The sequence below is a fragment of the Protopterus annectens genome, chromosome 11.part0 (genome assembly GCF_019279795.1).
Source record: "Protopterus annectens isolate FY-2018-M chromosome 11.part0, PAN1.0, whole genome shotgun sequence".
Classification (NCBI taxonomy): Eukaryota; Metazoa; Chordata; order Ceratodontiformes; family Protopteridae; genus Protopterus; species Protopterus annectens.
In genome coordinates this window covers 771213305-771241142 of record NC_056745.1, presented here as the reverse complement: position 1 = coordinate 771241142, position 27838 = coordinate 771213305, and the positions used below count along the sequence as shown (strand labels likewise).

General features: G+C 42.0%; 1 protein-coding gene across 1 annotated transcript in view; it reads left to right on the top strand.

Annotated features, from left to right (window-relative positions):
• Positions 1-27838, top strand: part of CAPRIN2 (caprin family member 2) — a 1868571-nt gene that overhangs the window by 1405451 nt on the left and 435282 nt on the right. Inside the window, exon 11 of the mRNA XM_044087251.1 lies at positions 16541-16684. Within this exon, the coding sequence (XP_043943186.1) occupies positions 16541-16684 (144 nt within the window). The remainder of the gene's footprint in view (positions 1-16540; positions 16685-27838) is intronic.

Genomic DNA, 27838 nt, shown 5'->3' with positions numbered 1-27838 from the left:
TCAAATCAGAAACTACTCCCTTGGACCAGGCATGCAGCCTCTCTGGACCCTGTTCTTTCCAGGCTCCCATCACCTCTTTGCGAAATGCTGCCATTCTACGTCCCCTTCATTGGCCTCTTATGGTTCTTCCAGGAGCCTGACCGGCGCGGGTGTGGATAAAATGAGGAAGATCCTCTTGGCACAGTTTCAGATGGGAGTTCTCACAGGTTGTACCCTTTCAGATCCAGAGACCTTTGCCAGTGCTTCTCCACCCATCTTGATTCTGATCTGACATTTGGCTTCAGAACCCTTGGATCCAAGCTTTCCAAGGCAGTCTGTATTGGATCTGAAGATTGTATCAGAGCCAGGGATGAAACATTCTCTGACTGCACTGGCTCTGCTGGAACTGGATGACTCAGGGCTGTAGTGTTATTGGATCCAAGGTTTGTGTAATCCAAAGTTATGGGAGCAGTTTCTGCCCCTCTGAGCCTTGGCATTGGACAGCTTTTCTCCGTTCTTTGCCTTTTGTGGGCTGCCTTTGGGTCAGAGGGAGCAGACTGTCCAGAAGCATGCCTTCTCAGCTTTGTTGGACTTCTGGCGTAGTCTATCTTTTGAGATAGTGTTCTCTGCTTCTTAGAGGATGGACAGTTTCATTCCCTAATCTTCCTTCTGAATCCCATAAGTCTGCCTTGAGCCTTAACACTCTAGTCCATGGGGACAGCCAACCCAAAGTCTCCAGGCTCCCCAGTAGGGTATACTTTTATCTTCAGATATTTATCCGGAGCATCCCACTGAAGTTGCTAGCAGAGAGTGCAAGAGGCATTTAGACTCAGTTTGTCAAAGATACTGATTTTGGTGAGGGGAAGGGTCCCAATATCACCACCTAATTTGTTTCCTTTGGAGACATCCTGGAGATCTTTGAAAGGGGTGGTTGGTCTACCCAAGAGGAATCTATTCCTAGAAGCTTTTGGGTCTGGCCCATCTACCTTCTGGGTGACTGCCTGCTAAGCTCATTGATTTGATCTCTAGGTGGGCGTTAAAGGAACCAGAGTCTGAACTGATCCCCAAGAGACCAGACAGGATCCTGGCACCACTGAAAGGAAAGTTTTTTGAGCAAGGGAGTGCAGTAGTTGCTGTGGTCGTAGCAGCAGTTAAAAAGGAACTTGCAGAACAGTCTGTCCATCCCTTTAACAGGGAGTACAGGGTGTTGGACACATTTGGGAAGTGTGTATATGATTCGGTAACCTTGGCACTCAATTTGCTAAATTTTGACCCAGTTTAACAGACTTCATAGGGACTTAAAGAACTTTCATATTCCTTCTTGGGGGACCATTACTTATGAAACAGATGTCTATTGCCTCAGTCTCACCCTACAGTCTATCTCAAATTCGTCCAGGAGGCTCATTTTACATGCAGCTAATGGTACCTTAAGAGTAGCGTGTTTAGGCATTTCCATTAGGAGATCTGCCTGGAAATGCCTGTGATAGTGGACACCTTCAAGTCCTCCATCAGTGCTCCTTTTGATGGGAAGCTCTATGGTCCTAAAGTGAAACAATACAGGGCGAACAAGATAGCAAAACCCCGTTTGCAGTGCGCATACTTTTTTCTACTCAAAGAACCTTCTCTAGGAATCAAAATGAGGTTGAAAAATTTGTCCAGAAAGTCCCAGGGTCCTTTCCCTGGTCCACTTGGAGATGGACTTCCCCCTGTGCCTCTGGGGGACATAACAGAAGCTGCCTGTGTGGCAGGAGGGTACACAGAGCTAGAGGTCCAGAGATGCCTTCTCTGACATATTACCAGCATTCCTGAATGAAGGTGCGATTTGTGCAACTCTCGAGGCAGTCAGAGGTAGTCTATTCCTGTGGCAGAGAGCCTGGCTAGACATTACAAAAGATGCATGGGTGTAGAGTATTTTGAGGTTATAAAATACTTTTTTTCTTTGCCCCCCTTAACAGTTAAAATTCCTGATATTCCCGCCTGTCAGAGGAAAGCGGCTCTAGAAATAAAATAGCTGCTAGAAAAGTTCGCCATACCCAGACCAAAAAGTGTGTGGAACTTGAGATTCTTTAGTGCTAAAACGGGGTGACTGTAGACAAGTTTTGGATCTCTGCAATCTGAACAAATTAGTTCGCTATACAAAGTTTCAGATGTTGTCTGGTCAGTCCATTTTGCCCTTCCTGCATGCAAACATATGCTAAATAGCTTCAGGATGCCTACTGTTACATAAATGAAACAGATACCTGCACTTCTGGCTGGGAGCCAGTCCAATTCAAAGCCCTGGCATTTGGGTTCACAACAGCTCCCAGGGTGTTCAAAATGCATGGCAGTGGTAGCAGCTCACTTGAGACTGCAGTGATTCTCTGGGTGTTTCAGTACTTAACTGGCTGATAACTTCCGACTTGGAATCTCCTGATAAAGGCACAAGAGTATGTACTCTGCTTTGCTCTCTTCTAGGCTATAGTATAGTCTGTCTCAAAAAAATCTCTACTAGAATCATCAGAGTTCATAGAGGCCTTGTTCAACATGGTGTCTGGCTGCCTGCCTTCCCTTAAGGGTGAAAACTATTGAATTTAAAGTCAAATTTCTGAATTGTCAGCTTGATTCTACAAACCTTGGGTGGCAGTGACCACTTCAGTAGTTCTGGCTCCATTAAGATGCCATATGAGATTTCAGTTTAGCCTTTCCTTGCATATTGGATAATTACACAACTGAGGGGGGGACTCAAGTATTTTGCAGCCAACTTCATGTCTGTTGAACTTGATGTCCATCATACTAATAACTTCTGCAGTAGCCTTGGCTATACTGGTTATATCCTGCAAAGTATGTAACAGCTGACCAACTTCCATAGCTTCACACCACCTTCCACACTTCCAAACTGTTAAGTAGCTTGAGTTGAACTGACAGTTTTGGGTGCAAAGCCCTTGGAGCTTAAGCCATAAGAGCATACTCAGAGGTTTGAGGATCAACTGCCTGTTTTGCTGGTCAGATAAGTTATCTTTGGGAAATCTTTCCATTTTATTTTACTATTTTCCTCTTCAGGAAAGTTATTTTGAAGCTCTGAATTTAACAGTCTCTTGAGACTAATGCACTTAAATGGAGCACTCTACTTTTAAACTGACCAGAAAAAAAAAAAAAAAAAAAGAGTAAAATAACTTTCTGTGGAGACTTGTGGTTCTGGCATAGTGCTTTTTACTGTTCTGTCAAAAGTAACTTCTGTGGACTGGTAATGTTTACCAGAAATTGCTGCTCTTGCTCATGGGCTCATAGGTGTTAACTAGGCTAACTACCACAATGACCTTTTTAAGCCTAGCTGTGCAGCCCAAATCTCTTACTAGTTTTGATACCCTTGATAAGTGTAAGCATGGACCTGGGAGATGAACATTTACAGGTTACCTGTGTCAGAGAAGTGCCAAACCAGGGATAAATTTCCGGTTTCCCAACCAACTGTCCAAGTTGCAGCTTCACATGGATGGGGGAGCATGCTTCATAAATGCAGTATTCTCTGGGATGCATACCTCTCCAGCAGGTCCTGTTTATATCACAGGTAAGGTTGGTCTTTAGAATGGGTAATTCTGATGCTGTTTTTGTTGATATGTGGGAGATCTCAGTGTGGTCTCAGTGCCTTGTATGCCAGGTATAGATCTCCCCTCAGCCTGTAGGAGACAGAATACAGGGTGGGGCCTTGAAGCGGTCTGCATAGGACTTAACTTATGCCCTTAATTCTTTTAGTAAGGAACCTTTGTGGATGTTACAATTGCTGGATATGCCTGTTTGGGTACATACCAAAGGGGGCATTGTATCTGATGGGTCTGATGAATGCCGAATACAGTGGAACAGTGACTTCCCTGCACACCATACTGTAAGTTGTGCAAAATAGTTTCTTCATCACTGTAGACACATGTTCAAAGGCTAGATTGCTATCTCTGTCCCTATGTCAAGGATACTGCTATGCATTTCTTGGCTTTTAGTTTTAGTCCATGGCTCTAACACCAATTGTCAGCCCCTCCTGGAGAATATTTGTTAGTGAGATTCAATGACTGCTCCTAATTTACAATCATCTGCAGATTGTCAGCCAGAGACCACTGAGATTGGCTTTGACATCTGAATAGTAAATGCCAAAATGGAGCAGTCCAAGGACTGATCCCTGAGGGACTCCACTTGACTGGCCTCTTTGTAGAGGTGGACTCCCCAATTCTAACTAACTTCCTGGGTCCTGTCTGTGAGCCAGTGTCTATTCACTGGGTGACGTATGGTTTGTACCTAATCTCTTTTTTCAATGCCTGAGTGGGGTATTGTCAAATGCTTTGGCCAGGTCAAGATAGGCAGTGTGAACAATTTTGCCCTCCATTGCTTTAGTGACTTCAAAAGTCCACTAGGTTAAGTTGGCATGTTCTGACCTTGATGAAACTAAACTGGGTTGGGTACAATGTCTGGTGGTTTACTATATCTCTATTGATCTCTCTGATTCTTTCCATGAGTTTACATGCAAGACTAGTGAGACTTATGGGTCTATAAGTGGTCTACCTTTGTGCTGGATGACTGTTGCCTTTCTCCATTCATGAGGCACAAAACCTGTTTGAAGGCTACAGTTTAGGAATTCCAGATGACCTGATAGGTTATATTTCGTGCTATTTAGAAGGCATCCTGGGGATATAGTCTGGGCCAGTTGCAATGGTCTTGGAGCATTAAAGACCTGTTCCCTAGTGATAGGGGGAGTTGTATTTGTTTCCTGAGGCAAGGTTGGGGGGGGGGGGACGAGGTAAAGATGGAACTGAATTTCAGACAGGAGGCTTGCTAGGTGGTCTGGCTCAGTGTAGGTGGCTCCATTTACAATGAACTCTGCACACAATTGTGTATTGCCTTTGAGATTGCAGACTTGGTTAAAGAATGCTTTGAGGTTGTCCTTTGCCTGGGAGGCCAAACCTACCTCAAATGTGGCTTTGGTAGACTGTTTTCCGAGTTCAGTTTGAGTGCTTTTATCCTGTTGGTGCTGCACCTCCTAATTTTTGCCATGCTTTTCTTCCTCCTGTTATGTAGTCTATTGATGTGATTCCACCAGGGTGGCTTGTTTTTTGTTCTGTACTTGGGATACAGCTGCCTCTCTGCAGCTATCAACATGCTTGTACAGGGTTTCAGTGAACAGTGTTGGATAGGCAGCAGTGTTCAGGGTTTGGGGGCTTGACATTTTGCCAGGCTCTTAATTGGCAGAGGTTAGCCTTAGAATTGTTTTTGAATATTCCAGGTTAGCTGTGTCTCTGGGTTTTTTTTTAACTTAGAGACCATTTTGTGATCTGACCTTACCAGGGAAAGCATTACAGTAGGGGGTGTGCAGCAGTCTTCCATAGTGAGGACCAGATCCAGTATGGTTTATCCCTGGTCGTTGATTGACTATCTGGTCCAGGGAGTTTTACAAAATACAGAAATCTCTGTACATGTGTTTGGTGTCATATAGGATTCCCAGTTTATAGTGGTGTAATTGGTCACCCATAAATATGGTATGCTGTATGTCTTCCCTAGGAAAGAAGCACAATTTTTGGCTTTACCATAGAACAGACTACATATTCCAGTCAGCTTTCCTGCCACAAGAAAATTAAATGGCATTTGACACCATCACAAGCTAGCAATTTGCCTCAGTCATGGATGAATAATTCTGCTGTGGCTATTTTGTTTTACCGGAGACCATCCATCTTTAACCTCTGATCCCTCTGGTGTAGCACCTGTTTTAATTATGAACCAGGAATTAGCAACATCCTGTGTGGCCTTTGGGGACCCTTAGTGGACAGAGGAGAGCCACTCTTGTCAGTCCTGTGAGAGGGAGCAGGGAAGGCTTCCCTGTTAAAATGCCACGCCCTTAACTGAGAAAGCAGCTCCTGCCATTAACACTGTTAAAAATAAAACCAAGCATGTATTTCAGTCATCCTTTTTGGTTAGGGCTGGTTTACTGGATCTGGCTCTGGGTTTAATTCAGGCTGTTGATCCTCCTTGTAAAGTTTTTTCTAGAAAGAGTTCCTCTAGGGTTTGAATCTGAACAGTGACTCTGGAATGGTTGTATATTTTTCCTCAGATTTATGATTACCAAGCTCACTGTCCATGTGGGGGTTTCCTTTTCTCTGATAATGTTGCTAGAATGTGCCATTATTAGTAGGAAAACAGATTTCAGCCCCTCAAATTACCGAGTTACAGGATTTTCCATAACCTACTCCCTTTCTTCGTTTTCTGTGCTTCAGAGGATGTTACTGCTTACAATCTTCCTGAGTCCGCCAGCTGCCCCTAAAAAGGCAAGTAGGATTTGTAAAAGTTCCTCAGTCTTTAATTTTACATTATTCCCAAACCTAATCCAGCAGCTATAGCTTTAGTTGATCCAACTGCTAAGCACTTAATTCCAATCCTACCCTTTCTGATAAGGATGGGAAAATTAAGCAAGAGGGAATTGTATAATTCTGAAGTTTTTTCCATAACGTTAAGGTGTTGGGCTCCTGTGTTTTCACATTGTGAAAATGGGGAGTTTTTTGAGCAGTTGAGGGGAAAATCTACTTTATTTGCTATGTATGATACTATTTCCACAGTAATGGGCCCTGGTCATGTTTTTTGAAGTTGGCATGCCTGCATCATCAGAACCTCCCAGATAAAATTAAGTTCTTCCTTGTATAGCAATTTGGCTTTTCTGCTGAAGTAGTGATCAAATAATATGGTGAAAGGGTCAGTCTGGTCAGGGGAATTATTTTTCAGCCCTCCTTTTCCAAATTATCCAATGGATTTTTATCTAAGTCCAGTTATAGCAAAACTGAATAATATGTCAAAGTTCAGATAGTCATGTAAGAAGTACAAGGGACTCCAGAAAAGTGTAAAATCTCCCAAAACCAATCTGACTATTCCAGAGACCTTGTGACCCCCTTCCACCCTGGCCCCTTCATCCTTCCAGAAATTCTGAACCTCCATTTTTCTTTAACAACACATTTTCAGATAAATAGGTTCTGAAAATTGTTCAGGGTAACAAATGGCAGTGAAGGAAATTTCTTTCTTCCAGGTAGTCATTCCTCATCCTGATCACTCTTTCCATCTGTTCATCACATGCTGTTCCAAGGAGTGATCAAAACCAGTTTCTTCCTTCCATGGTGGGTTTTTATTCAAGAAGGATGATGGTGTCAGAATGCTTGGAAACAAGATCTGGATCTGCTGTTCCTAAGCCTGCCTGATAGTGCCCAAATTCAAAATGTCACTTTACAGCCCGTTACCTCTTCCAGTTTAGTTTCCTGGTAAGACTAGACTTAAAAATGCTCATCACATCCCTATTCATCTAGACTAAAGATGTTAATGTGATCCAGAGAGAACCTTATCAGATCTTTTCCTCGCCCTTTAGACTATCCACTGCACCACGAGGGATCAGTGTTTAGCTCCAGCAATAGCTTATTGCAGACTAAAGAGTATCCACATTTTTCCATATTTAAATGGCTTATCTTTGCAGAATTTTTTTCAGTGTCAGGAATGTCAGTGAGAGGGCTTAGACTAGGACACCCTGAAAATTTGCACAGGATTCTGTGCCTGGGATGTCATCTAGACAACTTGAGTTTTTCTTCCAAATTAGATCTTCAGCCGAATCTAATTCTCTAATTTTCTACTAGACACTTCAGTCACTGAGGGGGGGATACCTCATATAGTGTCTTGGCTTCTATGACTTTCATACCCCTAGTAAAACTCCATTTGAGAAAGTGCTATCACAAGTCTTTAGGGTCAGCCCCCCTTGTCTCTATCCTACTAAGCCTCCCCTTCTGCCTCATTGTTCCAAAGCAGTCTGTCACTACAGATGCCTTTAACTTTGATTGGGGAAATGTCTAAACATGAAAGTGCAAGGTGTGTGGGAGGCACAGGGTAGACACAAGCACATTGTCCTGATCAAGGCACTCAACACTTAACTATCTTTGGTCCCAGACGGCACCATCGTATGGTAGATAAACAAGGGGTAAGCAGGTTTTACCCCCCTTTGCAGACTAGGCATGTTAGCTTGGGATGTAGCTTTGCAGCAGTCTCTCTGCAAGTATCCTACATTCCATCAGAGCAAAACTGTTTGGCAGACAAGCTGAGTAGAACAAGGGCAGACCAGCATGAATGGAAACTAAATCAGGAGTTTTCCAAGATTTGATCCATCTGTGGAGAGTTGCTCAAGTAGACTTTGTTCAGAGAGGAGAGAGCAGCTGGCAAAATTCTGCTCCAGGACTTAATAGGTGGTGGTCTGGAAGAAAAATGTATGTACTTTTCATGTATGCTTTTCCCCTCTTGACACTTCTGTCATTGGTCCTTCTGAAGATTCAAAAGGAATCCCTCCAAAATTGTGGTGACTCACTTTTATCCTAGGCAACTGTGCTTCTCCCTTTTGGAAGTTGCCAGTGGCAATTACCACATGCTTCAGAATTGATCTATTCGCACAAGAACAGAGGTTTGATGCACCCTGAAAATCTGCTTCTGTTTACTGCCTGGATGATAGGGTCTTAATCCTCTTTAGTCAACTGTTTTAGTACCTGCTGTACAATCCTCATGGAGGCAAAGCCTGCTACCAGAAAATTGTTAGTAAATGGAAAAGATTTTCTAGTTGGTGCCCACAAAACCAGCACCCATTTGTGACTAGTATTCTGGTTTTATAATTGAGTTACTTAACCTATGACTTTTCTTCCTTGTCAGGGTTCATTTTATTGGCCATTTCAGCATGTCTGCCCATGAATCCTCCTCAATGCTTCCCCACTTTAAATTTTTTTGAAAAGGGGTTTGCGCTAGAGGCCTCAAAGAAAACAAGTGGCTCGCTCTCTGGATCTTAAGTGTAGTGTTAGAAGCTTATTCTTGGCCCATTTGAGCTAGCTAACCAGGTTGAATTGAGGTTCTTAACATGGAAAACAGTTGGTACCTTTTTGAGAAATTGGTGCAGTCATTCGAATTGCAAGCTTATGAAGTCAACCCTCACTTTCCACAAGGGCAACTAATCTTGTGCCTAAATTGGTATCTGAGCTGACTTTTAAGGCTTTTCACTTGTTTTCTTTTCTGAACCTAAAATGCGGGAGAAAAGGTACTTCATATCTTGGGTGTCAGACAACTTTGGGTACTGTCTTGGCAGAACTAAAACTCAAATCCTTCAGTTCATTTCCTGTGAAAAAACTGTCAAACCCATTTGCAAATGGTTGTCTAAAGCTATGGCTATTAGCTTTTGTTATACTCACGATAAGAAAACTGTTCCAAGCAGGGTTAAGACCTACTTTTTTTTCCAGTGCCTTGGCTCCATCTATGGCTATTGGAAAAGGGTTGGATTCTGAAAGTATTCTTGAATCTGCTACTCAGTTCTTTGCACTCTTACAAAGCACCAAGCTTGATTCCTTCACTAGGTCTAGGTCAGGCTTAGAACTTTTTTTTTTTTTCAGGGGCTCCTGAACTCTTCCATCTCCCAAATGTAAGCTAGGGTAATCTGCCCATATAGCTAAAGCTACTGCAACAGTGATCAGGTAACTGCTGTTAAGGTAAGTTTACTTTTGTAGCTGTGTTTTGCTTATGTTTAGGAGAAAAAGGGAAGTGGATGACCAATTCCTTTTAAAAATCCCCACACTGCTTTATTTTGTTTAGGGGAGTTGTACTACATCTGCATATGTAGTATTTATCCTTTACTTTGAAAATGATCGTCTGCAGAGTTCCATTAATCTTTATCTAGAGAACCCACAGCTTAAAGCCTTTGAGACATCTTCTATGGATTCTGGAGCAAGTACCACAGTCATCCCATTTCTGGCTCCTAAGACTGCTTAGGTTCATGAAACAGTTTCTGCTTTACCCTGTCTACCTTGGTGCGTGAGAACTCTGCTGGGGTGTTGGTCCTCACTCTTTCCAATTACTCTGGTCCTACTTATTCTTTTTCCAGGACTGGGCTTACACCTACTATTGGAAGGGAGAGCCTTGCTTGATAGTTTTGGAAGGGCCAGACTATATACCTTAAGTGCTGGTAAGGGAAGTATTACTTGGGTACTCAAGCCCATATGGGACCACTCAGTTTCTCTTTGGATATTCCAGAATGGAGAACTAAACATCTCTCCAACACCTACTGGAGTCTTGGGAGGAATTGTTTTACTTTCACAAAGTTTAAGGCTGAAGTAATTTCAGATTTTCCAGCAGAAATGTTAACACTGGTATGATGAAAGATAGCTTCCAATGGGAAGAAAAAATATGCAAGACTGATCTCACTTGCTGAGAAACCTCTAAACTTTTGGCCTTATGTTATTGATGCTGTAGCGGATGATTTTAAATGTCACTTGTACTTCACCTGACAATCTCCTGCACCCAAAAAAAAAACTGGCTTCACAGGGTACCGGTCTCAAGTTCCTATTTTCTAACTTCCTGTGGCAGACCTCTCTTTCTCACTTCCTGTGACAGACCTGACTGCTGCTAATATGGTATCCTCTGACAAGGAAGTGCAGGCTTTTAACTGGTACAGGAAGAAAATGTATACATTGTCAACCCTAGAAATTCAGGACAGTTAACTTTCTCTATCTACTGGCAACTTTCCGATATGAATAAGGCAGTTGCTGAGTTGGTCTTATATTAAATTCTCCTTTCCCAACATGATTCGATCACAAACTATTTAAAATGTTCATATGGTACTGATTGTGTCCAGGGCAGCTGCAACTGGGTCAGCTATGCAAGATGCACATGACTGAGATCCTCGAATTTGCCTGAATGTCAGTTTGTCTTAATGTCAGTTGATAAGGTACAAAATGCCCTTGTCTAACGGTGCATAAAGGTGTGATTGGATGGGGGTACTGATCCAAGGAGTCAAGCAGATATTTCAGTCCCTATTCCTAAATATCAAGAATTACTCTAACACTCGCGGGCTTACTTATAGAAAACCACTTACACAGTCCAAGTGGAAGTCTGGGAAATTCAGGAGACATTGACATGTAAACTCAAGAAAAAAATGTGCAGGCACAGTGACTCTGGTTCCATCATTCTCTACCCTGGCCACAATTTAAACCTTCGAGATCTTTCCCTTTATCTTCCCCTTTGAAATAGTAGACTTCTGTTTACTAGAAATTCAAAATATTCACATGGTGGTAGAACTCTCTTCCTTCAAATCTAGGAGTTCCTCCAACCCCTCAAAATCATAACCCACCTCTTTCATCTCATTTCTTTTATGTTGTCTTCAGCTGTATTGCTGTGTTACAGATTCTCAAAGGAAAATGATTTTAAAAAATGCTACTGACCCAAAAAAACAAGGGAACACTGCTATCTAGACCTCAGTCTTTAATTTTGGAATGTGTAATGTTCATGCAGTCTTTCTAGTTCCCAGGTGGTGATTTGGTAAGTTTTTTAAACTAAAATTGCTTATGACCATATTCCCTTTCACAAAATAACTAGGTTTTCTGATTCTGGTTCACATTCACTTACTGTTCAGCCTTTCAGGAACCCCAAGGGTGTTCTTGGTGTCTAGCACTAGTGATGACATTTTGCCAACTCTGCTCAAAGCAGCCAAGTATCTCTACTTTTTTGTTTTCAAAATCTAGGTTTTTACCTTCCTCTGGAGAATTTTCTTAGAGCAACATTTCTTGCCTGTTGCAGATGGCTTCTCTTGCTCTTGGGGGGGTGGGGGTGGTGGTAAATTATCAGGTCGTTTGTTCAGTATTCTCAGCAATCGAGAACTAAAAGAATATCTCTGTATTTTTGGGTACACTGCCTCCACTATTCTGATTTCTCTGTAGCCAGTTAACGCAAGTACAATTTGATGGTTCTGAAATCCATATGGTTTTAACACTAACACCCTCTAACCTTCCAAATTACAGTGATTTTGCCAGAGTTGTGATGGATATATGTTGAATCCAGGTCTTCCAGTTAGTCTTTCAGACCCATCCTGATTTTGTAATCATGGATGCATCAGACTTGGTGGGGGACTACTGCATCCAAGAGAATCTAAATAAACGGTCTTGGGACCATCTTTTCAAGAAAGCGCAACAAACATTTTTATATTTACATTAGACTTTGAACAGTTTATGAACTACAGGAATACTTGTGGTAATCTACCACTGTGACATGGTATATAAACAAGGGGCAGCTAGGTCTTACCCTTTCTGCAAAGTAGCAGTGATTCTCTGAATTGGCATCACAGTAGTCTTTCTTCAAGCTATTTGTACTTTGAGCAAAACCGAGAAACACTGAGCAGGGCAGGCCCCCTACAAATGGAATTTGCAGTCTTACCGGAAATTATCCTTGTGTAGGGAATGCCCCAAATAGATGGTCTCCATTCACAACATACAAAAGGAATTCTGTTCAGGAGAACTAGGTTTCCCTTCTCGTGAAAATGGCTAAGGGCACTTATCATAGGCTTTTTCCACAGGATTGATTTGGTCACACATGACAGGAGGTCTAAATCCTGCAAAAACTTAGACTGCCTGGATGATAGAATATCTATCACCTTTGAGCACCTTTTTTGAGGATGTGCAGCCAGTATTAAAGGAAGCTAAAAAAATTCTATTAGGCTAAAACATGTTTTAGTTGCCACAGAAAGGACAAATCCAAGGCTGAAGCACCCGTGGTGATCCAGTATTGGAATTGCTGAAATCTGGCCTTTCCCGTTTGTCTGAAGACTGTTCTTGTGTGCCTTTAGATCCCCCTAGTCACAGGTGAAATACTTAGTTTTTGGAAAGAGCATTACATATCCATCCATCTAAACTGTTGGCTCTTTTGGTATGATTATGAAAAACCTTGAGTTTCCTCTTCAGGCCAATGCAAGGTTTTTGACATGTTGACTGATTTGCTCAAGTCAATGCAGTATCCGAGTTGCAAGCGCTCATGGGGGGGACGACTCTACCTTAATTTTCATTAAGACCAGGGTCACCTTAATTGACCATTCATGCCTAAGGTAGTGTAAATGCAGTTTAAATCTGTTCATATCCATCTTTTCTGAATCAAAAACGGGGCACAGAATATTGTATCCTCTCGAAGTCCACAGATACTAAATTGATGGGACAAAACTGATATATAGGTTTATAAATACTATGATATGGGGGAATCATAAAACTAGCCTTGCCATTCCCATGATGCTTTTTTTTAGCTTTTATGTTTTGAATGCAAATAACCCAGATTCAGTTTGAACAAGGATATGCTGGGACACTTGCATGTTGCCACAATCCATTTGAGACAAGGATACTAAACCGGGATTGAATTTGCTCTTTCCCATCCATTTGTCCAAGTGGTGAGCTTGTCACTTTTTAAGGATAAGTATCACCAATATCCTAATTATCCCACCAATTTTGTTCTCTCCATGGAAAGTCCCTTCTGAAAGTTGAAGCTTATGCTACCCAGAGCTTTGGTGTATTGGAAAGGGGTGGACTCTAGAACTCTTCTAGAGGCAAGAGCTGTCTTCTGTGCAGATCTACACCAAGCATGAACATGGATTTTTTTTCAGGGCAAGAGCAGGTTTGGGTAGAACTGTTCTTAGGCTCCTGTACTCTGATCTTCCTCCACTGCTGGCTGTCTAGGCTTTGATAATTGTTTAGCTTGGGCTACAGCATCAGTGGTCTAATGAACATAGTACAGATGTGCAAGTAAATTTACCATAACAGATGGAATAGATTATGGTTGCTGTACCAAGACCCTCCCTGCACCCTTTCTCGCTTAAATTGCTAGATATTATTTCTGTCTTAAGGATGGATTTTCCCTTATCCCTAATTTTCCTAGAGCACATCCAGTAAACCTGCCTCCGTTCAGTTTGTTGCATTTAAGGTACCAAAACTGGCTTTGTCATGTTTGGTTTTATGCCAACTCATGTTACCTTGGACGTATGGTGTGCATGGAAGGTGCCCAAAAGCATTTAAATTCGGGCCAGACATCCTATCCTTGGTAGAATGACCAATATAGCTCTGACTATTGCAGCACTGATCCATTAACATCTGTTTAGTTGCACAACTGTACACTTGTCATCCTTTGATCCATGTCCATTCTTTCCTTAACATCCAGGCCTCGTGTGTTCATTGATGCCTCTGACTCTGCTATTGTGTTTAAGTTGAGGAGATGCTTTTACTTTAGATTTTCTGTTCCATAGAAAAACAAAAAATCTTTCTAGTACAGAATTCCAGGCATTGGTCCACACATTGTTTGGGGTGGGGGCATTGTTTTGTGTTAACATGAAAACTATTTTTTGGGCGTCTCAGTTGAGTCTGAAAATGTTAATCCAAAACTATTTCTTCACAAGACTGAACATGATAGCCACATCTTTAATCTGTTTTGCCTATAACAGATTTGTTTCCCATCTATTGATTTTTGGCATCTGCATCTTGAAGCCAATTCTTGATGGTACATCAGACTTGGGACCTTCTGTGTAATGCATGTATGCCTTTTGCCTTACAAATATTTCACTCTTTGGATTTTTACGAGCTATGATTCCAGTAATTGCTTTTGCTCATCTGTATAAATTTTGGAATAGCTGAAGTTCATCTTGCAGTGGACTGGCGTGTTCATGTGAACAATTATCCTGATAAATGAGTGGTAGTTGATGTGCCTTGGACGCTGGGAAATGCTGTTACTTTACATGTTCTTCTGGAGTGGGACTAGGTTGTTTTGCTGCCTCTGGAGTGGGACTAGGTTGTCTTGCCACCTCTGGAATGGGACTCTATCCCCTGCTTTATCTAATTTTTGCTTCCTTCCTTGCAGCTGAGTGTTAGTTGTCACCCACTTCTTTCACTGGGTCTTCTAGACCTTTTGACCTCCAAGATCCACATCTGGCACAAAGGAGATACTGGACGTCTCTCCTAACCACCTCCCACCCTATGATAGTCTTGCATTCCCCACAGTTGCTTACAAAAGCAGCAGGCATAGCCTGATCAAGCAGCATATTGCTTGCTGCGAGGAGTATGCAAATTTCTTAATGCTGCTATTGCAAGTCTAGACACCCTTCCTCTCCTGGATGGGTTAGCTGGCATCACTTGCTCCCTTCCAACCTCCCCAGGTTCTCTCTCATCCTGTACTGATTAAGTGAATTTCAGGTGTTTGAGGTGCAATAAGGACCATCTGCCTGCACCACAGGGTTGGTGTACTGCCTTGTCCAGTATCTGTTGCTAGTAATGGTGGTCTGGAATGCACTCCATGCCTTTGTTGCCCATGAGGGAAGCTGGTTACACTCCAGAGTTGATCTGTATCTGTAAATAGTGAGTGTGGGGGGGTTCTCACATGTACAGTTTTGGCTTTGGTGACAGGCAAGTAAATGTGTTTTTTTTGCTTCACCCAATATTTCTAGTAGTCACAGATGCTTTGAATTCAGGTATTGTAATACTTTTGTTCTAGATCTTTTATTCTTGCCATGCCCCATTATCACAAAGCTTAGTGGTGAAGGAGCTTTAGATTGCAACGTTTATCTGAATTACGGGGGCACTTGCCAAAATACCAAATTTCCATGGTTTGAAGTAAGGTTGGAGTCTTCTACTCCACATTTTTCTTTTTGCTCCATGTGGCAGTTTTACTTGTCACAAAAGTTTAGTTTTGGTGACGTGAGAAAGATAATCCTACTCCAAAAATGTGTCTGCCCTCTACTGGTGAAGATTTAAAATAGTTCTAAAACCTTTTGATTGCAGTCTGATCAGGTGGTGGTGTAGATGACTGTTTAAATCTGTGAACCTTTCAAAGTAAGAGATTCTTTTCTTAGTTTTTAATTTTGGGTTTGGTTAAAATTGCTTGGTAATAAGAGGAAGATTTAGGTAAACTGCATGGAGAACCAAAACTTGGAGAAACACTTCAACCCTATGACTGCTGGCTGTCAAGATCTGCCTTGATGGTACCCATTTGTTTCCTGTCACCTTGTCATGTGGGCAGAAACTGGGTTTAATGTGGCTATCCAAATGGCCATGAATCTCGTGGCACTGCCCCCCAGATGTTATGCATGTTGGTAGACGAGAGCCTAGTGTGCCAAGTGTTGCATTCTTGCATGTGCTGAAGCACATGTGGCTTGGCTAGAGTTGGGTATATATACTTTGCACACATGCTGCCCTGCCATGCCCATCTTTCTAGTAGGCTTTTACTGTGTGTGAACCCCTTTCACTCAGGATAGCAGAGTTATCAGTGGCTGCCCTTCCACTAGTTTATCTAGTGCTTTGGTCTTGGGTATGATCACAGTTTTGGCAGTGCTATGAAGTCAACTCTGGGTGTGCATTTTGTTTCGGCATTATCCAGAATCCAGTAAAATGTATAAGTGTGATTTAAGCACCACTAGTGCAAATAAGGCAAATCATGCTGTCAGATCTGTTGGGCTGTCTGCATATCTTTTTAAATGCTCGAATTAGTAGGTGCATTTTGTGGTTTAGTGGTAGAAAGTGGGCAGTTATGTGATTAAACGTAGTGTATCCAAAGTTAATTTGTTTCAGAGACGTAATAAACAAGTAGTTTTCAGCAAGTAGCATTTTAAAATAATTTTAGTAATGGGTGTTGCAACATTTACACAGCAACTTTAACACGTGCAGAAAGGTTTGTGACAGAACTGTGCATTTATCATGGAGAGGTAGTTTGAATCTAAAGCCTAGACAGGATTATTTGTTTCTATTTATTAAACCAGGTCTCGAAGCCAGAGCAGCAACCACCAGCTCTTGAGTTCATCTCCTCCAACTCTTCAAAGTCATTGCCTAATGACCCAGCACTCAGGCAACAAGAGCTACAGGATATCATAGCACAGTTCCAGGGGACATGTAATTTTATGCAGGTACGTAGACTTGTGTGGTAGCATATGGCAAAGTCCCATTATATATTGGCACTTTTGACTTGGCAGACTCATGACATGTCAAACATTTTTTTATCATGTTTGGCAGAGTTTAGAAATGCTTTGTTGCTTTGTGTAGTTGCTGTCTTTGAACTCAAATATTTTAAGGTAATATTCCTTTCAAGATTCCCTTTTGTGTTTGGAAATTAGTTTTGAAATTTGTGGTTTAGTTTCGCATTGGCAGTTTATTTGGAGTTCGGTATGTCCTAGCTGCTTAATTTCCTTGTCTGTAACCTTTGACTTCAACTAACTTCTGAGGTCCCTCATTTTCATCTGCTCATAATGGCTCCGATTTAATGCTCCCAACACTTGTATTAAGATGGGTTGTATTTCACACTTGCTGTGCTTGGTTGAGACCTGTATTGAGTGTGATTTGAGACTGGTGTTGGCAGATACTTTGGTCAGTTATGCAGTAAGTCATAAGAACCAACCTAGCTTTGGTGGATGACCTGAGGTTACCTACAAATTTTAATTTTCTCTTCAGTAGTGCTGACAAATTTATTAGTGTAATTTCTTGGGATTTGTGAATAAAGTCTACATCAGTCTGGCTTTCTCCCACACAACTTATGAATTTGAAGGCTACTGTAACCACTTTGGTTACAGCTTAGACCCAAGGTACTCTTCCCATCTCCTTTATGGCTTTTAAGATTTCATATTTTACTTTTGCAGTTGGTATGTGGCATAGACGTCACTATCATTTGATTTATCTTGGCAAGGGCACCATTTCAATTTCATATTTCCAGTTCAGATGGTGGTTCCTTCAAACCGTAGTGAATGTGCCTCTAGTTTGTTACTCTTCAATTGATTTTTGGAATAGCTTTCTGCTCTGTTTAGCCTTGCTCTAATCTTTACTGAAGTTTAAAACTTAGAGCTTGGTGTATACAAGACTTCTGGCAGTAATTTATGAGGTCTAGTGTTTAGATGTGTGCTCTTCATTGTTTCTGCCTGGGTTTAATTACTGTTTAAATTTGTATTTAGAGACATTGTATCTGCAGGATTAATTTGAAATATTTGAACAGCAGCTAGAATTCTTGGTTTTCTATCCTGGGGGCAGGGTCAAGTTAGCCTTTAATAGGAAAATATTTTTTTTTCTGGCTACACATCTACAGATGCAGCTGTTTATGTAAGACCTGCTTCACTCTTGAAGCACTATTCAGGTTGACTGTTGCTGGTCTGATATGCTTGAGCATGTGGCTACATTAAAGCTTTTGCCCTTTCTCATTAATTGGGGAAAACCTGTGAATGGTTTCCATGCCCCTTATTTGTGGGATTATAGCCACTTTGATTTCATTCAACCAGTTTCCTTAGTGTATTGCTAAAAAAATTTCAGGGTGAAGCTAAAATATTCTGTGCTCAGTTTGTGAAGTTACCATAGTCTGGGAATGCAAATTGTAGTTGTGAAGAACTATAAACTATATCTGTGACTGGCAGACTAGTTTCCCTTTGGAAGTAGAACACTTCATGGTGGATGCATCTGCATCTGCCATGCACTGGTAAGGCTTCTCACTAACATCATCTTAAGTAAATATTGACACAGGAGCACACAGTAATAGAAAAATAACCATTATGCCATTTTCATGCATACATTAACTGCTTTTGTTCAGTCCTACATTACATAAATTACTCAATTCATTCTTAAACTTCACCCCACTTTTTTGCATGTATTCCCACAAATTGTTTACTTTTATGTAATGTGCTACTTTTCTAAAGATGCCACTTCTAGCAGCACTTAAGGGGTCTGTATGGGCGGAAAATCAGCAAGCAAAAGGAATAGTATTGCTGGAATTAATCTTAGTCTGAGTACCTTCAAGAGGTGGACCCTTTTTGTATTTAAAAAAAAAAAAACTGTTTTGTATAGCTTATATCATGGATAGTGTTTTACAAGTACGAAAATTGGGTAAACAAGCCCTAAGATAAGTGCCCAATCGCGGTAGGTTCACTGGTTCCCAGGACTGAAAAATGGTTTGTAGAATCCTCAAGACACAAACATTTCTACTATGGGGTTAGGTCAGGCTTGGGGGGAAGGGGGGCTTGTAGGAAGTCCACAAAAAAGCAAAGCTAACAAGCCAAAAAAAGTGGGACGATTGAGAGTAAGAAATTGTATGCAAGAAGCTCAGAATTTCTGGATAATTAAACATGAGAAAAACTAGAGGGAATAAATACCTCTAGATTTTGCTGGCTTCTTTAATATGTCCAGGTCTTTTCTCATGTCCTAAATGTCTATATGTCTTACATAAAACTTGTATCACACCAGCATAGTTTACATACTACTTAAATTCTACAATTTAATCATTTCTAACCAGCATATACCATAAAATACAGCTAGGAACACAAAACAGGCACTGAAATGGTAGTTAACATTTAATAAAAAAAAAGCAAAACAAAATTGAGCCTCCTAGGTATATAGTTGCACTCTAGCATACAGCAGAACATCTGTACATATTAATCAATATATCTGAAAAACTCTTGTAGCATGCTTTACTATGGAATCCATCTCACCTATGTATCCCCCACAATTTTATTTACCCAAAATGACATCTTTAGGTTGATAAACTTGACAAGTCAGGGAATTTGAGCAAAATCATTAAAATAGGAAAGAATCCATGTACTTCTGGCGGTTCATTCTCCCTTGCATTTCCCTGCAAAAAGCAGTTGAAGACACCCCCCCCCCTTCCAGTAGCCAAGGTACCATAGTAACCAATATTAAACAGAAAATGTTGCAACTAACAACCAACACAATTCAGCATGAGTGACATTTCCATCACACAACTACAGTATAATCTGTAAACCAGTTCATTACTCCTTTTCCACCCCCAAGCTGCAACCACAAGACTCATTAAAAAGCGCTGTATTACCTTTATCCAATTAACTAAAATAGGGCATTGGTATTTAACAATATAGTAATTGTATAAAAATTCAGTCAAAATTAGAATTCTGAGTTCAGTAACATTAGTTATTTCAAAATTGCTTATGTAGGGTATAATAGTTAATCAGCCTACCAGACATTTGAAGCTTCACTTTCACAGAATTAGTATTGAATTGAACAATTTTAGTAATTCTGTTAAGTCTGTCTGCAGGAAAATAGCTAAAATAACTCATGACCACAAACACTATATGAACAATGTCCATAAAACTTAAAAAAATGTTCATTTGTAGATCATGACTGTAGGTTTACCCTACCCCTCGTTGGTCAGGTCAGACCATAAGCTAATTTATTTATTTATTTTACATTTGTTGACCGGGTTATTCCAACTGGATACATATCCGTTTTCAGTGGAGGCCCGGGGAGAAAAGCTCCAAAGAACAGGGGTACATAAACACATGTGATAACAAAACTATAGAAAGTTAGTAAGCTAACATAAGTAGGCAAATTAAAACAATAAGTAATACAAAAATATAATCCAAAAGAATACAAGTTAGTAAGATGGATTGTCATGGCTACAGAGTGGACCCTTAAGGATTTGGGTTGTGTGGAGGCTTGAATAGGCCATGTAGAGCTGGGGGCGTGCACTATTAGTCGGGATTAGAGCATGGGCATAGCCATTGGGATTTTAGTAAAGCTCGGAGGTGAGTTTTAAATTGGTGCAGAGTGGTCATTAGTCTTAGGTTGCTTGGGAGGGCATTCCAGGCTTTGCCAATGGAATTGGCATAAAGAGCTTCCCCACCCGAGTTGTTAGATTTAATGGTCAATACTTGTATACATTTGGATGACCTAAGGGACGAAAGATTAGAGTAGGGGGGGTAAGTATGTTCAGTGAGGGATTTTTATCGGGATGTTTAATAATTTTGAATGCCTCAGTAAGTTGGTTGAGTTTGAGAATATTGGGCAGTTCTAGCCATCCCAGTGTCCTTAGATTTAGGCAGTGATGGGTGCGGTAGGGCATTCCTGTAATGAATCTGGCTGTGTGGTTATAGGCAGTGGATAGTTTATTAAGCTCTTTCTTGTGAAGGAAGGAGAGTATCGGGGAGGCATAGAGGAGAGTAGAGAGGAGGTGAGTACGGGCGATGGTTAGTTAGGTGTGTGGGGTTAATTTCTTTATTCTATACATGGACCCAAGTTTCTTGTTAAGTGATTTAATGGTCTGGTTGACATGCATGTCAAATCTAGGTTTGTGGTCTATTGTCACCCCGAGTAGTTTGGTGTGGGTGACAGGAAAGATTTTGGTACCATTATTAGAGGACACAGCGAAGGTTGGGATGTGGGTGTGAGGGGATTCTAATCCGTGTGTAGTAGCTGGAGTGGGGAAGAATAGAAGCAATTTGGTTTTGGTTGGATTAAGTAGGAGTTTTAAGTCTGAGAACCATTTTTCGACTAAAGAAAAGCAGTTTTGGGTAGTAGCTTGGAGTTTGGTGAGAGAGTCATCGGCGCAGATTAGGGTGGAGTCATCCGCATATTGAATGCAGGTGGCTTTGGGAAGGATAGAGTGTAGACCATTAATGAAGAGGGAGAAAAGAAGGGGACCGAGAATAGATCCTTAGGGGACACCGATATTGGTGGGGAGTAGGTCTGAAATCCTGTTTTGCCACTGTACCGCCTGTTTTCTACCAGAGAGGTAGGCGTTGAACCAACTTATAGTAGTTTTGCTAAGATTAAAGGTTTCCAGTGTGTGGAGCAGCTGTTTGTGGTTGACCATATCGTAGGCTTTCGATAGGTCTAGAAAGAGCGCAGAGGATATTAATTTGTTATTCCGGTTGAGGTTAATTGAATCAACAAAGGAGAGGAGAGCAGTGGTTGTGCTATGATGTGGGCAAAAGCCGTGTTGGGTGTTAGACAGGAGATTATTTTGGATGAGGTGGATAATAAGTTGCTTGTGAATGCAGCGTTCCATAATTTTGGATAAGGGGGACAGTATTGCTATGGGTCTGCAATTAGATGTCAGTAGAGGACCCTCCTTTGTGGAGAGGAATGATATAAGAGATTTTCCAGATTGAGGGAATAGAGGCTTCGGAGATAGATCGGTTAATTAGGATTGATACAGGGTAGGCTATGGCATCAGCTGCTATTTGTAAATATTTGGCTGGGAGTAGGTCAGCCGCTAGGGTGGTTGGTTTAAGTTTTTTCAGGAGGGTACGAATGTAGAAGGTGGAGGTGGGTTGTAAGTTGAAGGCAGGTTGAGTTGGGTCATTGGTTGAGGTTGCAGCCAAGGGGGAAGAGGTAAGCTGGCTGGCGAGGGACTGGATGGTCTCAGTAAAAAAAGAATTAAGAGTTAGCTATTTCACTTTGATCTTTATCCATGAGTGTTTCAGGTGTGGGGGTGGAAGATTTGCCTGGATGGAGGAGGTGGTTGAAACCAGCCCAAAATTTTTTAGGATTGTTTTGATGCTTTTCTTGGAGGTGACAGAAATATTGTTTTTTCAGACATAACGGCTGCTTTGGTTGAATTTCAAAGCTTACCCCTAGCTACCATATGGTGGCAATCCACTGAAAGAGAAGAAGTTTATCAGGACCTGGGGACCCAGGTTATTGATGTCTAGTCTGTCATTCGACACTTGTGTAATAAAGTAGTTGGGAAGACCTTCTACATTGCCCACCTTATCATCATCCTTCTCATCTGTCTAGAGGGGAGGAGGTCATAGTCTCCCTGCTCTCATCACTCATCAGATGAATGAGTGAGTACAATGCCCCATTGATGTATCTGACCCGACACTTGCAGCAGCTGGAGAGGACACCAAAGGAGTTCAAAAACCAAAAAGATAAAGGTCTCAGAACTGAATGCTGCCCGACTGCTGAACTCCAGCTCTATTCAGTGACTTACGCTGCTCAGAGGTGTGCTGACCTTTGCCATTATAGAGCCATGTCATACAAGCCAGAAAAATCGAATGTGCTTCACCTCAAAATCTAGAGACTTAAACCTCACCACAAGGCGGAGACTTAAACCTCGACCTGACTAGATTCATCACCCAAGACTCCCTATGCTGTGGAATAAAAAGACTCCCTATGCTGTGGAATAAAATCGGTATATGCCAGAGGAGCACCTCGCGCTGGATGTTCAAGAAAATCTTGACAAATGGATGAGGAGATGATACAGATAGGGGGATTACCTCAGTCACACTCACTCACAGAGGCACAGCAAAATAATAAATGGTATAGTTCCCCCTACTAAAGGGGCGTGGCCAAAGCCACAAAGTGTAAGGCCTTGTAAATGCCCTCTCTCAGATATATAGCCTATGAACCTATGTAGAAACTTGATGCGGTCCAGAGGGGTTTTTGTGGTTCTCCATTTGTTCCAGGCCTGGTCTCTGAGTTTAATTTTAGTTTTAGTGTCTTTAGTTAGCCAAGGTGCGATACGTTCCTTAGTTCTAATGAGTCGCTTAGGAGCATGTGATTCAAGTATATTGAGGAAGGTATCATTAAAGTATGACACACTCTACTAAGGGTAGAGTATTTAGGATGGACCAGTTACATGCCTTGAGGTCTGCAAGAAATTGGTCAGGGATGAAATTCTTGCTGTTCCTAACAAGACTGGTTGGGGGGGGGGTGTATTTGGACATTTGTGTTTTATAATAAAGGTGATAAGGTGGTCGCTAAGGTCATTGGGGAGGGTCCCTACGGTATAGTTGGTAGGATCCTTGTTGGTAAGAATACAGTCTATGATGCTCTCTTTTTGTTGAGCATGTCCAACTCTAGTATGGGAAAGAATAAGTTGGGAGAATCCGTGTAAGTTAATAGGGAGAGGATTTGGTTGAGAGGAGTATAGGGACCAGTCGATGTTAACATCTCCTAGAATTATCGTTTCTTGGGGATAGAAGGTGGTAAGCCAACTGAGAGTTTGTTCTAGGTTTTCAACATTGTTGCCTGGAGGTAAATAGGTGACTATGAGATTAATGCTTTTTTGGTTGTTTAGGCATAGCTTTAGGGCAATCAATTCCTGGTTATGGACTTTTGGAGGTTGGAGTGGATTCCAAGTGATGTTCAAGGAGTTCTTGAACATAACTGCAATTCCCCCACCCTTTCTAGTTATTCTATCTGCCCTAAGGATGTTATACCCAGGTGGGATGATTTCCTCATCCTTAGTGCTAGGTTTGAGCCAAGTTTCAGAAAGACACATGATGTCAGGGGAATGGGTTGCAAGCAAAGCATGCAAGTTGTGTACTTTGTTGTTGATGCTTCGTAGATTGAGGTGAAGCATACGGAGGGAGCCCACTAGGCTTCTGGCAGTGTTCAGGGAGTTTGGGCCTAGGTCAATGGAGGGGCCTGGGTTGGGCTGGATATCACCGTCTTTTGTTATGGATTTTTTTAAATAGTCAAGTATTCTTTGGAGTTTAATTAGTAGTTTAAGATGATCCCTTGTTGAGGATGTTTTCGGGTAACAGAGAGTAGGATGGAAACTGTAGGAGTTCGCGTTAATAGAAAAGGGTAGTGAGAGGGATGAATGAGATTAGAGGTGTCATGGGAGTACGGGGAGGTCTGACCATTGGGGAGGTAGGCACCTGCTGGATCTAGGGTATCGTATCTCGTTAACAGATAGGGTAAGATAAGTAGTAATGTTGTGAGAGGGAAAGTACTAAGAGTTTCTTTCCATGGCGAGGGGGGGGGGTGAATTACCTTGTTACAACTGGTGAGTAGAAAAGCTAGGAGGCGGGAGGAGAGAGTGTTAATGGAAGAGTTAAGTGGGTGGGCAGATTAAAGGTGTAGGCTTTGTAGTGTAGTCAGGTGGAGAAATGGAGGGGAGTGGTACAGGGTGAGGGACAGTTGTGATTGGGTGGTGGTAAGGGGGATGGGCTTACTGACCTAATAAATGTAGAGGTAGTGGGGGCGGGTGGTAATAGGGGGCAGGGAGGGTCGCGGAGCGAGCCCGAGCGTAGTGAGGGCGAAGAGGAGCGGGGATTACACCACAGGGTTTACCTTGTTCTTAAAGGTAACCTCCTTTAACAGTAGGTAGAAAACTGTTTTATTAAATATAAAGTCCGCTTTCTTAGTAGAATGTTTTTAAATATAAAGTCTGTTTTCTTTTGTTGCTGCCTAACACTAGACAGTAGAAAAACACTGTTAGGAAGGTAAGTTCTTTACCTTAAGCAGCTGTTTAAGCTATAGGTTTTAAACGCAGACGCTTTAATCTGTTGTGTGCATTCGCACTAGGAGAGGGTCATCTCAGGGCGGCAGCGATAGTTGGGTGCCACGCGGTGTAATTTTAGCTTGGGGGGGGAAGTGATTTCTCCGTTGAAAAAGGAGATGCAGCAAGGTAGGAATCAGTTTAACATACCCTATTACAGGAAGAAGCGACCGTGGAGGTGTACAGGTCTAATCACCCTTGACATCCACATCCTACCCCCCAGTAAGGAAACCTCCATAAAAAACTTCTCCAAAGCTAACTTCATGCTACTCAAGGCAAAAGTGACAAACTTCATAACACCCATGCAGACGGGAACAAAGTTCGATTGAGTCCTACACTAAGGCGAGCACATCCACTCGTGTATGAATCGTGCCATCCCAAATGGAACCAAGATGCTCTCCTCCAAAAAAGAGAAGCCAATTTGTTGTTCCCCTGCCATAAACTTTACAACAAAAGGAAGAAACTGTTGCAGAAGAGGAAAATCCCAGGATGCAAAAAAACTCCCTTACCAGCCTTAGTAAGAAGCTAAGATCCCTCATAAAATCCTCCAAAGCTAATTACGGAAAAAAAAATTGCCAAACATTCCAAAGACGACCACAATGCATTCTATAACTGTCAAGAATCTAAATTGCAATGCTCAGATCTACTGAGCTATAACAGAATGGCATTAAATAACTGATCCCAGGGATATTGCCAATATCCTGGCAGATTGATTCAGTGCCAACTTCACCCCCTCGAACACCCTAAATGGCTCAACTCAATACTGGAAGATTGCCAAATTCTGGTAATGGCCACACAGGTAAAAAAAACACACTCCAAAGCTAAAGAATACAGCATCCATGGGACCAGATGACATCCTGGGCTGTGTACTACATGAACTACAAAATAAACTGGCACCTCGCCCAGAATTGTTGAACATGCTCCATCTTGGCAAAACCAAATCTACTCTAGCTACACACTCTAGGGATATAAACCTCATCACAACAATGAATAGAACATGCTGGAGGGATAGATTCCCTTCGCAGAGACTTGTCTTACTATGGAACAGGGTCCCAATCTACATAAGACAGAGCCCCTCACTATTCCTCTTCAAGAGGAACCTTGAGTGGATGGGTAACAAAGTTCACACCGGGGATCACACCAACAGCACTACTACATAGGGGCCAAGGGTACTAGCTGTTAGTACAAGGGTCTAGGGAACTACTAAAGGGGCAGTGAGTACTGCACAACGTGGCTGGGCTAATATACACCTTTGGGCAGATAGCCCAGTACCACCCTATGAACCTGTGTGAAGTTTAATCATACCCTCACCTCAGGCTTCATGCCCAAGGAGTGGCGCACAGCTACAGTTATCCCACTCCACAAGGGGGGTGCACCTTGGATCTTGGGAACAACCGTCTCATCAGTCTGAAGAGCCTGGTCTGCAAGGCCATGGAACGTATTATGGAACTTTTAAACAAAGACGTTGGCAACCTTCAAACACTGGTCCCCATCCAGTTTGGGTTCGTGAAGGGCCAAACTTGTCTCCTGAACCTGATTGACTTATTTGAATCACTCTCCAGAGCTGTGGACAAGGGTAAGGAGGTCCACACCACCTATGTGGACCACGCCAAGGCTTTTGACACCATCCCCCACTCTGGAATCCTAGATAACTTGCTAAGCGGGACATAAATCCCTACGTCACTTGATGGGTTGCCAACTGGCTTACTGACAGAACCCACACTGCAAAAGTAGCGGACTCCAAATCCAGCTACAGACAAGTGGAGTACTTCTGGGTTTATTTCTGGGACCACTTTTGCTTGGCATCTACTTTTCTGAAGTACAGGCCAACACTAAGGGACTCTGGCTAATAAAGTTTGCAGATGACAAAATTGAAAGCAGTAATTGAATCCCCGAATGATGTGGATACTCTACAAAAGGGCCTTACAGAAACAGATGCTTGGTGCCAGAGCTTTGGGCTCAAGCTCAATGCCAAGAAATGTATAGTTATCCCCTTTGGGGGAAAAACCTGTACCCATGAATTACCACAGGTGGCAGTACACTAAACTCCGAAAGTGTGATAAGAGACTTGGGGACACAGGTGGACAGTGGTCTCACCTTCAATAACCTCTCCAGTCAGGAAATCCCATGTGGCACACCTCAGGGCTTTTCGTCCAGAAAAAAGGTCATTCTCCCACTGTTCTCGTCCCTCATTAGACCCATTTATGGAACACAATGCCCTATTTGGTATGTACCTCTCAAGACATCTGCAACAACTGGAAAGGCCACGGAAATACCTCACTAAAAGAATCACAGGCCTAAAGCAGATGCCCTATGCTGACCACCTTCAACTCAAGCTATACTCTGTCGTGTATAGTCTACTCTGAGGCCATCTCTGCTTAACATACAAGGCCATGTCAAACCCTGAGCTGTTGGACATGCTACACTTAAAGAAATCCCAATCCCTCAGAGCCACAAGCTCCAGGGATCTAAACCTTGTCATCACAATGAACAAAACATGCTGGATGGATAGGTTCCTGACCCAGAGACTCCCCAGACTCTGGAATAGACTTGCCCGTATATGTCAAGCAGAGTGCCTCTTTGGCCCTCTTCAAAAGGAACCTTGATTGTGGGGAAAAAGGAATTTCACCTCAAGGATCATGTCAGTCGCCCTGCTAGACAGGGGTCCAGGGAAGTAAATAGTGTGGGAAGAAATGGCCAGGGAATTGTTATGGTTAGGCTTGTATTATAAGCCCTAGGGCAGATAGCCTAGTACCAACCTATGAAACCTATACTCAATACAAAAAAGGACACTAGTGCATGTCTGACCACTAGTACGATTTATCATGTTTTTTCCACTATCACACTGGTTGCATTCGTACCTCAACCTTTTGGGCACAAAATCTGGACAAAGCCATGAATAAAAAGGGACAAAGGCCAAAAAACAGACAGTCTTTAAATATTTCTATTACAGACTTAGAAAGGTGATAGAATAACAGGTTTTGCATTAGCATAAATGTAAGTAGTAAGCACTGCTTTTGTTCTGCTAGCATTTGAGAGGAGA